This window comes from Vanellus vanellus (genome assembly GCF_965231255.1).
Source record: "Vanellus vanellus genome assembly, chromosome: 15".
NCBI lineage: Eukaryota > Metazoa > Chordata > Aves > Charadriiformes > Charadriidae > Vanellus > Vanellus vanellus.
The window spans coordinates 663,186-678,125 of record NC_138920.1 but is presented as its reverse complement, the minus strand read 5'-3'; the positions used below and the strand labels follow the sequence as shown (position 1 = coordinate 678,125).

The 14,940-nt window shown below is 44.2% G+C and overlaps 1 protein-coding gene and 1 long non-coding RNA gene across 2 annotated transcripts in view; both read left to right on the top strand.

Moving 5' to 3' along the window:
* The first annotated feature begins 614 nt into the window (after positions 1-614).
* On the top strand, positions 615-4,525 carry LOC309678203. The gene is made up of 3 exons (XR_014269737.1): positions 615-684; positions 3,026-3,072; positions 4,493-4,525. It is a non-coding gene; the product is annotated as an uncharacterized lncRNA (long non-coding RNA).
* A 3,888-nt stretch (positions 4,526-8,413) lies between these two features.
* PHF20 (PHD finger protein 20) overlaps positions 8,414-14,940 on the top strand; it is a 66,375-nt gene continuing 59,848 nt past the window's right edge. Inside the window, exons 1-2 of the mRNA XM_082491352.1 lie at positions 8,414-8,451; positions 14,724-14,838. Of these exons, the coding sequence (XP_082347478.1) occupies positions 14,756-14,838 (83 nt within the window). The 5' untranslated portion in view covers positions 8,414-8,451; positions 14,724-14,755. The remainder of the gene's footprint in view (positions 8,452-14,723; positions 14,839-14,940) is intronic.

The following is a 14,940-nucleotide window of genomic DNA, read 5'->3' as shown; positions in this document are numbered from 1 at the left end:
CCCGAGGGCTGGCGTGCGGGAGGAGCGCCACATCCAGGTTCACGGAGGGCCAGAAGTGTCAGAGCGCTCTGTTTCGCCTGTACTGCCCCCCCTTCCCCCTCGTCGGGACCCCCGCCACCCCAAACGCCTCGCTCCCGCCCGCAGAGCACTCCGCCTGGTGCTCGCTGCGGGTATTTCCCGCGCACGGTGCCCCCGCGGGCAGCAGGCCCCATCGCCGCCGCGCACCGACGGCCCCACGGCTGTTTTCCCCGAGCTGCGCTGCGGCGCCGCGGGGCCGTTGGGGCGCGGCGTGAAGAGCTGCAGCCGCGGGAGGAGCAGGGGGTCCTCCCTCTGAGGAGGCGAGGGCCCGGCCGGCTCCACGGGAAGCTGCCGTTGCGGCGGAGGCACCGGTACAGCCGCCCCCCGCCTCAGGCCGCACTCCCTCAGCGCCCGACCCCGCCCCGCCCCCTCTTGCCCCCAGCGCGCAACCGCCACCGCCAGGCCAGGAGAGTGCGCCCCTCCGGCGGCGAGGGGCGTGGCCGGGGAGCCCCGCCCCTCTCCCGGGGCCACGCCCCCTCCCTGGCGGCGCCGCATCGGGGCGGCCATTTTGTGGCGCGGGGCGGTCGGTGGCGCTGGGCTTGGCGCGGAGCGGGGCCCGGGGCTGTTCGGCTCCGGTCTAACCCTTTTTCCTGTACAGATCCCTCGGTAAGAGCGCGGCGGCGCCCGGGTGGGCTGGGCCGCCTGCCCTGCCCTGCTCCGCGCTGCGGGCCCGCGGCTGGGCGAGGTGAGGGGAGGGAGTCCGGGCGCGGCGCGGCTGGCACGCGTCCCCGCGCACAAAGGGCCGGGCCGGGCCGAGCCGAGCCGGGCCGGGCCGGGCCGGGCGGCGCCTCCCGCGCTGCGGGCCCGGGGCGCCGAGCGGGACCGCTCCCACCTCGCCGCGGCCTGGTGCGCTGCGGCCGGGGGGCCCGGGCCGCGGGCCGGCCCCCGCCCTCGCCTGCTCCTTCCCTCCCCCCTCCCTCCCGCCGCGCCTCCGCCTGCGGCCCGCGGAGCTGCGCGGGCAGGTGAGTATGTGCGGGCCGAGCGCAGGCGCCGCGGGCCCGGCCGGCGGGGGCGGTCAAGTGACCTTGTGGCGGCGGGGCCGGAGCCCGAGCCGTGGCCGGAGCGCGGGGGCTGCGGCGGCGGCCGGGGCTGGGCGGGCGCGGGCGGTGCCGTGGAGGTGGCGCGGGGCCGTGTCGGCGGGCGGACCCTGCGGCGCGGGGCCGGTGTCGGCGGGGCTGGTTCCGGGGGGCCTCGTCGGGGCGCCGGCGGCTGCTCCTCGCCCGGCCCCCGGGGACGAAGCGGGGAGGAGTGTGGCGCGGGGCAGGTAGTTGCCCCCAAGCAAGCGCGCACCGAGGCCGGGGTTGGTTTCCACGGCGGTGCCGTCTGCTGGAGGCCTCTGGCCCTCTCTCCCGTGAAGTCTGGAGCACATCTCTCAGCGCTGCACCTTGTCCCTTCAGATTGTCTTTAAGGAAAAGAAATAACACGGTGAATCCTCCCGCCAACCCAAAAGCTGCTCCATGTCACACCTGTTTAATGCACAGGCTTGGGCGGCACTCTGTTCTTGTTCCTGACAGGTCTAGGTTCAGGTATGGCTTGTTGCCGCTGAAATGGATTATTGTACCAGTTGGCTTGGCAGGGAGCTTGGTTAATCAAAGCAGGTTGTCAGTACAATTTTGGAAAACAGTTATATCTCCTTTATTTATTGAAGCAATCTTGGCACTAGAGATGTTTCTGTGATCCCAGGCTGTTGTTTTTTGCCTAAATGCTTGCAGATAGATCAGGAGGGATATTTGAAAGTTGATGAGTCCAAGCTGGATAAAATAAACGTCTTTCTGTGTACAGAATTCGATATTGTATGCAGTAGGAGAATAAACCCAAATGTTAAAATCAGTGCTAATGACTTGAAGTAACCTTTTGTAGGTATCAGTACAGAAGCTTGTACTGGAGCATCTCTGTAACAGAAATACCTTTGAACTGGGTTCCTTTAGTTTTCTATAATGAGTAAGGCTCCTTTCACAGGACGTTTCCAAAAAAAGCCAAGTGAGAAGACTTACAACGAAGATCACTCATAGTATAATTCTCTCCTTAATTTTTGTATGACTTTTTTAATAGTTCTGGAATTGGAGGTGGATTAGATGAATACTCATTATTTGACCTAAGTCAGCTTGTGGAAGAGTTCAGTTTACTTTCTTGCTGGTAATTGTGTTGATGTCTCCTGAACGGAAATAATATTTCACTTGAGCAGCCTGAGAGTAAAATCTGCTTGCCTGTAATCCAGAGTAATTAATTAAGGTCAAGTTGGGAATGAGGCTAGAATAGTAATTGCTCATAACAGTGCTGCCTTGACCGAAATGTAAGAAGCATGTAATTAATTCTTACCTTTAATTGGATAAGTTCTCTGAGGCGCTTTCTTTTGCTCATGTAGTTCCTGGATAACCTAGGCAATGATATTGACCTAAATTCTCCCACTTGGTCAGGAAAGGAGGGTATGGTCCCTAATGTAATTGCAGGGAATGATAAATTCTCTGTAGCTGAATATTTTATTTATAACTGCATCTTTAGAAGCTAGGTAGTGTCTGTAGCTGTAATTTGTCAGACCTTGACAGGAGCTGACACTGTTGCTGTAGGAAAGCTGTCCTACTTGTCTTCTCATTTCTGACCATATGGCACCGTCCTGCGCAGACGTGAGCACTTGAGCAACAGTGCTGTGAGCTGAGCTAGAGAATGTACCCGGGGCAGGGGGTGGATTTATTGTTCAGCCCTACAAGTGGTTGTCATCAGTATTTAAACTGCATTCTTGATGGTTGCCTAATTGCATGTGTGCAGTGGTTTTCTTAAATTAACGAAAAATTGTATATACTTTGGACTTAATGATGCTTTGTGTTGAGAAGTCTTTTAAGTGCTTGTAATAGTTCATTCAACAGTTAAAAAGTCTACTCTTTTTTTTTTTTTTTTCTTCAACTTATTCCTCATCATCTTCATACTTCTGTTACTTGCTTGCCTGCAGGTTTATTTTGACTTCTTGTGCTTCCTGTAGGAAAAGACTGTTTTCAGGTAAGAAATAGTCGTTTGGAACTCTTAGTTTGTCCTTGCTGTCAAAATGCTGGTAGTTACATGGCCTGTGTATTTAAAAAAACTTTTTGGAACTGGTGGCTTTTCAGGTTTTTTTGTGGATGCAAGCACCAGACTTGAGTGATCGTTCACGTGCGGGTGTATAATGTGTCCATGCTGACTGGCTGTGGATGTGTGTGGCAGAAAATAATGCATGTTGGAATATAATTCCTTCTTTTTGAGGCTTGTTAGTTTGTTGACGTACCATTGTGTGGTTTTACTGGGCTTGAGAACTTTCAGCCAGCCTTGTTTCAGTTCAGTACAGCTAGCTGCAGTCTGCCTTTTTTTCTTTTTTTTAAGAACTCCATTTCAGGTACGCTTATGAAATTGGTTAAAAAGAGAGATAACTGTCTCCATCTGTCTTTAGCTAGGCACCCTGTTTTAAAAGAAAGAGGAGAAGCACTACTGCTTAGTGTGGGGTGGGTTTTTTTTCAGTATGAAGTTACAAGCAAAGACCTTTCCTGATTTTGTTGCTGATGTTAAAATACTAGTTTCAATATGGACCTTTTATGATTCTTCTACTCAGCACTTCTTTCCTAAGGAAATAGAGAATATCCTCTTCTTCCACAGAGTACTTGAGTCAGGAAATTATCTTGAACACCTCCAGTGCTCCAGATGTAAAACTGAGCATCGTTGACCTAGGCTTGTGCACTAGCAGCGCAAAGACAGTGCTGTTGATAGGGTTTGAGTTATGGTTTTTAGTTAAGTCTTAAAGCTGAAGGCTTAAAGGCTGCTGTTAGCGTAGCAGAGGTTGCAAGACTTTAAGTGCATCTTCACTATAATGCCAGTTGCTAATGGCTTTTTTGTTATGTGATTCCCTGTATTTATATCAGTCCTTTGCCTGGATTGCAGCTCTGTCGTGTCAGTATTGCTATCATCAGTCTTGCAAAGAGATACACTGATTTTTATTTATTTATTTTCCTGTGCTGTCCTTTCACCTGAGCTGGGGGACAAGTCTACAAGCAGCCTTGAAGTGCACCCCTTTCTTCTTGTAATAAAACAGGGGAGTCGCATCCTTCTTACAGTGTGGCAGATACAGAGATGATGATTTGTCTGTGTTATCTTAAATGGGGACATAATTTTTCATCAAAGCTCATGGCAGTGTAACTTGTAAGATTTCCCCTTATTTTACTGTCATGAAAATATCCTCCTCTTATCAACAAGTAGGGTAGATTTGGTCCTGTCCAGTCAGGAAGCAATCGAATAATGAACCTGAGAATGCCATGTCTAACAGTCAGAACACTATATACTGACTGGTTGGAAACGGTACCCTATGGGATTTTCAGTGGTCAATATTGCAGGTGCTACAAATTATCTCTGAAAAATATTTCTCAATTTATTTTTTTTTATGGCTATTTTACAGGTAGACTTCTTCTAAGAGTCAGAAGTTCAAGTCCAGTTACTGCTGCAGGTACTGTCACCAGATAATTCTTGTGCTTTCCTACTGGCTGCTTCCATTTTTTGGTCATAATGTTTTCATTTGATAGCTAAAATACATGTTGATGCTCACTGATAAGAAAAATCTTAGGTTCAACGATGTCCTGTAAATGAATAGTGTGCTGCTGGAACAGCCAGAGCAACCTCAAAGCTGGGGGCAGGACGTGGTCAAAACTGGAGTTATTAATCGGTCAGATTACTCAACAACACATAGCCGTAAGTAATAAATGTTTGTCTCAAATGTAGATTTTTCTGGAATACCAAGGTACTGCTTTCAGAAGAGATGTAGGTGGTAATACTTCAGAGCCTCTTAATATTTAAATGTTTGTACTTACTTAAAAACATTGGCATGGAGTTCAAAATGGTATTAGACTCAGTAATGTAGGTGGTGTAGCCAAGCAGATGGTAGGTAGGCAAATGGAAGTCATGTTCTTGGGCCCTTCCCGTTTCTTAAAGGTATGCTCTTTTAAGAAGAAACCAGTTGTCTTTGCAAAATGGTGAAATTGTTATGTGATTTTTACACGCAAGTGTGGTTCCTCTCCTCGTCTGTTGTGCAAGGACACTCTCCGACAGGTAGCACCTTGTCCAGGGTTATTCAGTAGGTTCAACCTTAGGCTGCTGCACCGCTACCCTAAACCAAATATTTAAATGTAGTCCCCCCCATAAGTGAGTTTGTCCAAGGAGTTCTGTGAGTCTTTTGTTGTTTTTGCTTCTGAGGGAGTATAAAATGGCAATGAGAATCAGTCCACTTTCTTTCCTTTTCCTGATTTCATTTTTATTTGACAAAGGCACTTTGAGCCCATAGGTACCCATTAGGCAGGACAAAAGTGTCATTTTGAGGACAGTTACACTCGGTGTGTTCAGCATTATGAAGTGGTTTTATACAGCTGCAGTTCAGGTAGAAAACCAGGAGAAATTGCATTGGGGTGCCCATTCTGTGGGATAAATTTGGCTTCTCAGAACAATTCGAATGGCTGTAGCTTGTTCTGCCACTCCTCCTGCACTCCAGGGAAGCCTTGCATGTATTGACATGAGTCAGATTTGTGGATGAAGAAATTGTTCTGGAGAAACTCTTTTGGTTTATTTCTTGTGTGACCAAAACGCAGATCCCTCTGCCATGTGATGAATGTAGTTTATCCAACTGTCAACTCTGTTGACAGGAGAGCACTGTGTTTGGTCATCTTGGCTTGTGGTTGTTCACATGGCTAGCCAGGAACGGGTTGACGTGAACTCTCGTGATTGGGAGACTCTGCTTTCATAAGAAACAGCGCAGCTTGCTTGAGCTGTCTGCAGGTCTTTTAGTTGTTAAACATTTGAACTCTTAATTTCCTTGAGAGAATTCTTGCTGTCTGGTATATTAATTTGCACCTTAAAATATCCTTCACACTAAATTTATTCTTTCTTAACTAAGGAGATCTAAAACCATAGAGATGTTTAGAGTCTGAAGTTGCTAGAAGCTTTTTCAATGAAAGAAGTGTTTTGTGTGAATTTTTTCCCCCTGATTTATTAGGCTGCTTTTTTCGTGGCAGTTGGAATTATGAAGGTTTTTTTTTTTTGAAGTGTTTTTTTTTTCTGTCTCTGCATAGTTAAAAGATATTTTTGAATATTCAGAAAGTATCAGTCTTACCATGATATATATTGAAAAGCCATGCTTGTTAAATAAGAGAATATCTCAAGTATAAGACATCACAAAATCATAGAATGGTTTAGGTTGGAAGGGGCCTTGAAGCTCATTGAGTTCCAACCCCCCTGCTATGGGCAGGGACACCTCCCACCAGATCAGGCTGCTCCAAGCCCCCTCCAACCTGGCCTTGAACACCTCCAGGGATGGGGCAGCCACAGCTTTTCTGGGTAACCTGGGCCAGTGCCTCACCACCCTCAAAGTGAAAAATTTCTTCCTAATATGCATTCTAAATCTCCCCTCTTCCAGTTTGAAGCCATTGCCCCTCATCCTATCACTACATGCCCTTGTAAAACGTCCCTCCCCAGCTCTCCTGGAGCCCCCTTTAGGGGCTAGAAGGCCACAATAAGGTCTCCCCAGAGTCTTTTCTTCTCAAGCCTGAACAAACCCAACTCTCTCAGCCTCTCCTCATAGGAGAGGGGCTCCAGCCCTCTGATCATCTTTGTGGCCTCCTCTGGACCCTCTCCAGCAGGTCCACTGTCTTTCTGATGTTGGGGGCTCCAGAGCTGGAGGCAGTACTCCAGGTGGGGTCTCACAAGAGGGGAGGAGAGGGGCAGAATCCCCTCCCTTGCCCTGCTGGCCACACTTTTTCTTATGCAGCCCAGGATATGGTTGGCTTTCTGGGCTGTGATCATGCATTGCTGGCTCATGTTGAGTTTCTCATCAGTCAGAACCCACAGGCCCTTCTCCTCAGGGCTACTCTCCATCCATTCCCAACTGAGCCTGTATTTTTGCTTGGGATTGCCCGACCCAGATGTAGGACCTTGCACTTGGCCTTGTTGAACTTCATGAGGTTGGCATGGGCCCACCTCTCCAGCCTGTCCAGGGCCCTCTGGATGGCAAGAGTATAATTTGAGCTTGTTGAAGGCTTGTGTCTGACTTAGGGTTTTTGTTGTTCCTTTCAAAATAACCTGTACTGAAAGATGACTTGTTAAAGTTTGTTAACCACCATGGTATTGCAGCAGAAATCCACCGGTATGAGTAGGAATTGTGGGTTACATCAGAAGTGATGATTTCAGTTGTGCGAATCGCAGTCTGCTGTAATTGTTTTGCAAAAGAATTTTGATGTACTTCCAAATTTTGATGTACTTCCAAATCTAGAACACTCAGGCATTTTGACTGTTTGACTCAGATTTGGCAGTTTTGTTTTTGTTTATGGGCTGCTTCTCATACTTGGTATTTCAGAATTGAAGCTTGCTTTTTTTTTTTTTTTTTAGCTACTGTCCTCAGAGTTACAGTTTGGGCGATAGGAGTAGAATTGATGGAGTGTTATTAGTAGGGCTTTCTCAGTAGTAGCTCTCATTAAACTTGTGGAAGGAAAAGAGGGTGTTAGACTTGGGTTACGTTGGTTGCTTTTAAGTGTCTTTGAATGTTTCAGGTACATTTGCTTAAAAGTCTTACTTGTCAAATAGCAGTTAGATAGAAAAGTGGGGGGAGCAGTTAGACATTGCTGCAACTTGGAATAGCAGAGAAAGGGAACGAAAAAAAAAAAGGCAAATGAGATAAAGGGGGGTGGGGACACGCAACAGTAGGAACTTTTGTTTTCATATTTAGTGATCCACTGGAAGAAATGGTGAACTCGTCACCTGTGCTGGATCTTCAGCCTGTCATTTCACCTAGAATCCTACATTCTCAATGTACAAGATAAAACTGACTGTAGGGTGTAATTTCCTTTAAGTGCAATTTAGCCCGTATGGTGGATTTAACGTGTTGGTGATCTGTTCTTTAAATGTCTGCAGACAGTGCCTTGAATTTTGAGTTACTTGCATATACAAGGTTTGGTAGTTACACTGTCCAGTAGCTCAGTTAATGGGGTAATTCTGAAATATCTGGTGCACCAAAGTAGGAGTAATGGTAAAGTTACTGGTGGCTCCTATTTAGCAAAGGATAAATAAATGATGGAGAAATTTTGATGTGGATTGGCAGAGGGAGTGTCTCCGTGTCTGTAAGGATGTCTAAGTTTCTCTCTAACTTAACAGCAGCCTGCTGCCCCGTTGTACTGAAATATTTTCAGATTAAGTTGGTGTTCAAGAGGTGTTACTGTGTGATTGGGCTATCACTGGCTGTAGAGAAGTTTTTCTTTTTTTTTTAACTCTAAACTACTTTTAGTCTCAGAATTCTCATGGCTCATGTTTTTCCTTCCCTATAGCTGTACAACAGTGTTGGGAATGTTTGCAGCCATATAAGCAACGAGTTTCTTCTTGGTGAGTATAAGAGTAGATCCTTGGTTTTGCTAATTGTAGCTATTCTTTAAGCTTTTGAATTTTTGCTTTAAAATTCATGTTTTTCTTAATTCTTGATGACATGCTGCAAGAATTCTCTAAATTAAATCCTTATATTCTTAAAACAAAGACTGCACATTTTCAGTTGGAGGAAAAAATGGCAGTTTCATTAAAGTAGATTTTCTTGAATGTTATTTTATTTAGGAAAAACCTGCTTTATTTCATGTGACTTAAACCCTTTTCCCAAATCTTTTTGCTTGTTCGGTGTTTAAGAGTGTTGGTCTCTTACCTTTAGTGTTTTACAGGAAAAAAGAGGTAAAACCAGAACAGCTAAATAAGAGATGATCAAACGATTGAAAAGAATTCTTTTCAGTAATGAGTATTTATTTCTTTAATTGCACTTGGTAATTCATATAGGTTTTATTATAGAAAAATATTTTTTCTGTTTTGTTGAATTGTTCATGTTCTTAATTTTTCCTTCCATGTTGGTCTGTCCCGGTCTCACCACCAATTTGAAATGACAGCACAGTTACGTGTGATGTTGTTGAGGATGAAAATTACATTCTTGGTGTCCTGTAATCTTAGGGAGAGTGTGAGAATCTTGGTCTGGGGAGGGTAACTTAGGTTTACAGACACCTTTTCACTTTTGTCACCGAGTACTTTGAGTAAGTCTGTGTTTCTGCCTGAAGCGGGGAGTAAATGTAGATTTTTTTTTTTTTTTTTTTTTTTTTTACTGCTGTCAGTTTTGTTGGTCTACTTGTATAACCTAGAGGAAAAACAGGAGTATGAGATAAAATACTAAGCCTTACGTCTTTGGGGAAACGTTTCAGTATTGAGGAGTTTGCTGTACAGTATTCTTGTTACAGAAATTCTAAGTTCAGGATGCAATTTCAGTGTCGTGTTGCTCAGTCAAAAGAGTTTGCCTGTGTAGTTGTTGATGGAATCTGGGAAACAAAGTAAGAAGTGAGTGCTAGTTAAGATCTAGACGAGGCTCCTACACGGGGTGCAAGTAAGAACTGCTTGTAGACCAATGTCTTGTTTGAAATGCATCTTTTGGGTAGAAGAAGGGAGGTGAGGGAGTATTCCTTGGAGTTCATTGCAGTGTCTAACGGTTTTCGTGTCCAGTTTGAATATTTCCTGTTTCTGCTCCTGTTGAATTAAAAAAAAAAGAAGTCTGAAGATCTGAGGCACTGTGTGTTGAGATATCAGTGCTAAGGACATCTTCTGGAATTTATGGTTGAGTCCTAAAATGTACTCATCTTGCTATGAAATGGTGTGCATAAACAAAACATGAGGCAGGAGCATAGGGATCCTTAGATGAATAGCTAGTACAGAAACTGTCTCTGGGTTAATACTTTAACAGGTGTGGGGTTTTATTTCTGTTTTTATATGTAGGGTAAAATACAGTGAGGCATACTTCATGGTAGCAGCGCTGCTGTAGCCAAAACCTGGTAGGCAGAGTTTTTTTTGTCTGCAGGCAATAAAAAGTCTGTTGTAATCAGCTTCCCAAAGCAGTGCCAAAACAATTTTTAAAAGTGGTGTTTAAATGTTTGTGAGACTTGTACTTAGTCTTCATAAGATGCCATTAGGATTGTGTAACATAAATGGTGTCTGTAAATACTGTTTTGCAGTCTGATATAGCTGTTACCTTTTCTTATCTGCAGGTGTGTGGTTTCATCACAGCATGGCTGTGGTCATCCACTTGCAAGGTCTTCCTGTTGTGGTGGGGAACATGGACCTCTCTGGATTGACCATTCCTAATGGGGGCGTGCATATTGTAGGGGGTGAACTGGGTGAGGCTTTCATTGTTTTACCACTGATGAAGATGTGAGGCTTGGCATTATGTATGCAGATGGTATAAGCGAAAAGTAAAAACTAACTATTGCAGAGCACTAAAAACATTATGTGCAAAATAGGAATGGACTTAGTCTGTGGCAGGTTCAAAATGGGCACACAGATATGCTAGCAGTTTTGGAACACTGGTGCTGAAGTAAACGGCAGAGTCAGTTTAGGATTTGTGGAATCGACTGTAAACCTGTTATATCATAGAAACTGCTCATACCGCTATACATGAAGGAAACAAACCAAACTTGTCTTGTTGCTTTTATAGGAACTGCAGTTCAAATTTTGGGGCTGCCTTCACTATCCCCTTCCAGTTACACCTGTGCTGCATCTCCCATGAACACAGGACAGTTTCTTGCTAGTTGCTTGACTCACTGGATTTGCCAGTGCTCTTTATTAACCCACTACTTGTCAAACCAGGTAGTCCTACGGAATCACCAGTGATGCAGAATGCCTCGTAGGAATTGGACAGCAAGCGTTCCACCTAGAATAAAACTTAATGCAACTTTGCATGGGAAACTTATATTTATGCAAACTGTCACTGTGCTTCTATGGTTTTTCATGGAGTTGGTTCCCCCCCCCCTTTATTGTGCTCTGATGGGGGGGAGGGGAATCCCTTTGTAATTTTGGGGTTGAATTGCCTGCCTTCTGAGCTGCTTATTAAGTACTGCATTGAGACAGTACTAAGTTTGGAAGCGGGACTGATTTAAAGGCAGGGGTTTTGGTGTGATAGTACATAAGGAATGGTTTAAGTCACTGGTTTAAACCAGTGGTTTGGAAACCAGTGTTGGCAAAGGAAGGTAAGGTTTTGAAAAAGGCTGCAGTGATTCTGCAGTTTCCAGAGAGAAAACAATAGAGGCTGTTGTTGGTGAAAGAGAAAGTTTGCCATAACTGCTTGGCTTTGCTCTATATGGTAGTAAGAAAGATTTCTGTAGTTTCCTGAGGAGCCCTCTTCTGTTGGAACTTAGTGATGTGCTGGGTTTGGGGCTCAGCATTGACACAGCTTAAAAATAAAGAGAATTAAGAACAGCTACAGGTGTGGGCATACAGGGCATGTGCTGTTGGCAGAGCAGAAAGCTTGTTTTAGAAGACAAAAACCATGATCCCTGAAGAGATCAGTGTAAGCATATTGTCCTCTGCATTGCCCTGATATAAATGTGCATTCCTGATTGGTGCCTGTAAGTATCTGAATAGTTTAATAGTCTTTAAAAGCTAAATTACCTCATGGTGACTTTTCTGGAGAGGAAGAGGCTCTCCCTTTTAAACAACAGTAATGTGTAGTTTCAGTGGTGTAGGTTTAAGTATATTTTCTGTTCGAAGTAGCGATTCATTCTGTCATTAATTGTCCCTCTCTCCTCTCCTAAATCCTGGAGTGTTTGTTCCTGCAGTGGGTCTGATCCTCATAGTGGAATAAGAAGTTTTGGAGGAGAGCCATGGGGCTTTTGGGGTAGGCCTAGTAACTACCCCTTGTTTTAATCGTGGTCCTGAGCGCTTGCAAAAAGGATTCCCAGAGTTACTGAAGCGAAAAGCCTGCTTATGTCTTGCTTTAGTTGCCAAGTCAATACAAATTCATTTTCTGCTGAAGAAGATTTTAGAAGTGATGTTCTGGTGAAGTGCTCTTATTTCGAAGGTCGGAGCCATGACTGTGTCTGATTAGTCTGGGGTGGGTTGTTGATGCTCTCTTTTGATGTAGTTCAAGGTTTTTAAGTAGTTCTTGCAGGAGAGGACAGAGGCTGAAACATACAATCTTGAAGCAGAGGCAAGTTCCTGTGTTCAGCGCTTTCTTGCTGAGAAACAAAGTTCTGCATGTGTTCAAGGTTGTGCTGGTGAAACACGGATGGGCTTTACTGCTGCCTCTTGGCCTTGTTTGTCCAAAGCTATGTCATGACTCCCAGTGCAGGTCATGTCACATGGTTTCAGTCTTGCTGTATGTTTTAGGACAAAATTGTTGAGATCCTTCCTTTATTGAGTAATTTATCTTGTGTAATGTTGTACCAAGCGTGCCTCTGCTTGAGGAAGCTGTTCCTGAAATTAGCTGCAAATTAAAAAGACAGCGTGCTTTGCACGGCATGCTGAGCCTAGGGACTGCTGGATCAAGTTAAATCCTGTCACAGGGTGGGAGGGAGAACCCAAAGCAGCCCAAGTTTCATAATTTGGGGGGCAAGAGGAAGGAGTACTTTGGGGGAGGGGGCAGAGACTTTTGCCCATGCAGTTTCTCCTCTCTTTGAACTTTCTGATCACCTGCCTTGTGACAGGCTCCACCGAGTTTGTGAGGTGCCGTAGGCGTGTGCTCTGACAAATGCTGGTGTTCAGCTGCCTCTAGTTGTAAACTGGATAGAGTTCAGATTTTTCACAGAATCTACAGCCTCCATAAATGTAGTTAAATGGCTTTTGCAGTTTTCTCGTATTTCCCTTTAGTTGTGATACTCATAGTTTTTTTTAATATTTGACCGAATCTCTAGTAAAGGCTTCCTCACCGAAAATGATGTTGATTTGTAGAAGCTGTATTGTATGAGATCCTGTTACTGAAGTTGGGAGATGTCTATGTTCCTCTTCAGCCTCCTGTAGGTGAGCTGAAGTCACTCCCGTTCTTCAGGACTGCAGCTATTACTGAAGGGGACCACTGCAGAGAGCTTCAGTAATGTGCTTCCAGTACTTCTAGGAGTACGTTGTCTTTGTGTGTCCCTATTTAGTGAAAAGGAAAAAATAAGTTTACTACTGCGAGTTATCTTGCAGCTGTAATTTCTCCTACAATTGTTAAGCAAAATGTGTGTCTGTTCCACATTTGGAGGCATGAAATTCTATTGCTAGTGTAAGAAAGTGGTATTTTAATGATGTAAATCTGCAGAGAAAATAGTGGATGTTTGGGATGTGGGTGGATAAACTGTTTAAAAAAGAAAATGCAGCTTTGTGCTTGCTGTTTGGGTTTCCAGATTTTTAATCCTTGCTGTTTATTTTTCATCAGAACGTAAAACCCCAACCATCCTAACTTTTCCTTTATTTCCTTCCCGCTGTCCTTTCTGAGTCACAAGTTATGGAGCTCGTAGGTAACTTGCCCCCTGCCCCAATCTCTAGCCATATTAGAAGGCATTCATTCCTGGACTGATTCAGATCCGTGCTGGGCAAACTCACAGTTCATTATCAGATACTCTAGAAAAGTAACTTGCAATGTTTCGCAGTTCCTAGGTGGCTAAAATATTTTTTTCTTTTTGTGGGAATCACTGTGTTGTGAATTGAGCTTAAAGGCAATAGCATTTTTTTTTCCCTGTGCTGTTGCAGGCTGCTTTAACAGTAGTGAAGATAAGCCTAAAAGCAGTGCTGTAGAGGAAGACAGCAGACCATCTTCTGGTAGAGAAGTTTAATCTTTGACTTCTGAAACACGCTTGAACTTAGAGTAGCTCTTCATAAAGTAGTGTCAATCCTTTTATAGGCGCAGCTATAGCATTGCTGTTTATGCACTGTGTGGACCAAAATGCTGCTGATTGTTTCTGTTGCCAGTGCATGTGTCCTTATTCTTGTAGTGTAAGACCGGAAAGATTTTTAATTTGATTTGTGTCCATTTTATACATCTTTAATTGAATCTTTAAGATATAGCCTTACTGTAAGGAGGAAAGTTTTGAATAAAACTTATTTGTTTTTTTTTGATTCTGTGAGCTTGAAAACTACAGGAATGGATCATAATTTGTATCTTTTAATTGTGGGAAACTACTGACAAAAATTTCAGAAAAATAGTTCATGATCAGGCTTTCCACTAAATATACCTTGAGAGAAAGTACTTTGACAAGGCTTTTAAACCTTTATATTGTCTGTTGGAAACATGTCTTAATGAAGACTATTTTTATTTTCTGGTTAAAATGGTGGAGAAGTGGGAAGCAATGCAGATACGCAAGCAGTATAGACAGTCTTCTAAAACTGGTTAAAGAAACTACGTATTTGTAATGTCTTTGAACTCTTGCATTTGTAGTGATGAGGTGACATAGTGTTCTTGAGGGTTTCACTAACGTGGTAGCTGTTGAAAGATTGTTATTGTGTTTGGTTTTGCCCACTTCCTGTTTACTGGATTCCTTGTTTTCATCAAAACCGGGAGGGGGGAGAGAATACCATGAAATGTCTGTCTCAGTTGTGAATAAACATTGGGATGCAGAGTTCTTAATTGGCCTGGGATTTGGACTGATGGACAAAGGTTGAGCTTCGATCTTTTCATGGTCCGGTAGCTGCCATTTTGCATACATTTTTGGAACGATTCTGCACACTGCCACTTGGGAACCCTTGTTTAAGAGATAGTTGCCCCTTTACTTCCTGCAAACCAAAAATACAGAGGTCCCTTAACGTCTAGCTTTTGGGGATTATGGTGCATAAGCTTATTTTGTGTATGTCTTGATTAGTGATTGATATTTAATTGCATTTTTCAGGGGAATAAAATCAGCAGTGTTGATATTACAAAATGACAAAACATCCTCCGAATAGAAGAGGGATCAACTTTGAGGTGGGAGCCCAGTTGGAAGCCCGTGACAGATTAAAAAACTGGTATTTTTTTAAAACCATTCATATTATATTAACTCTTAAGTCTTTAATATCTTAAACACTTTGTATTGATAAAATATTTAGAGTCCTGGTCATCGGTTTGTA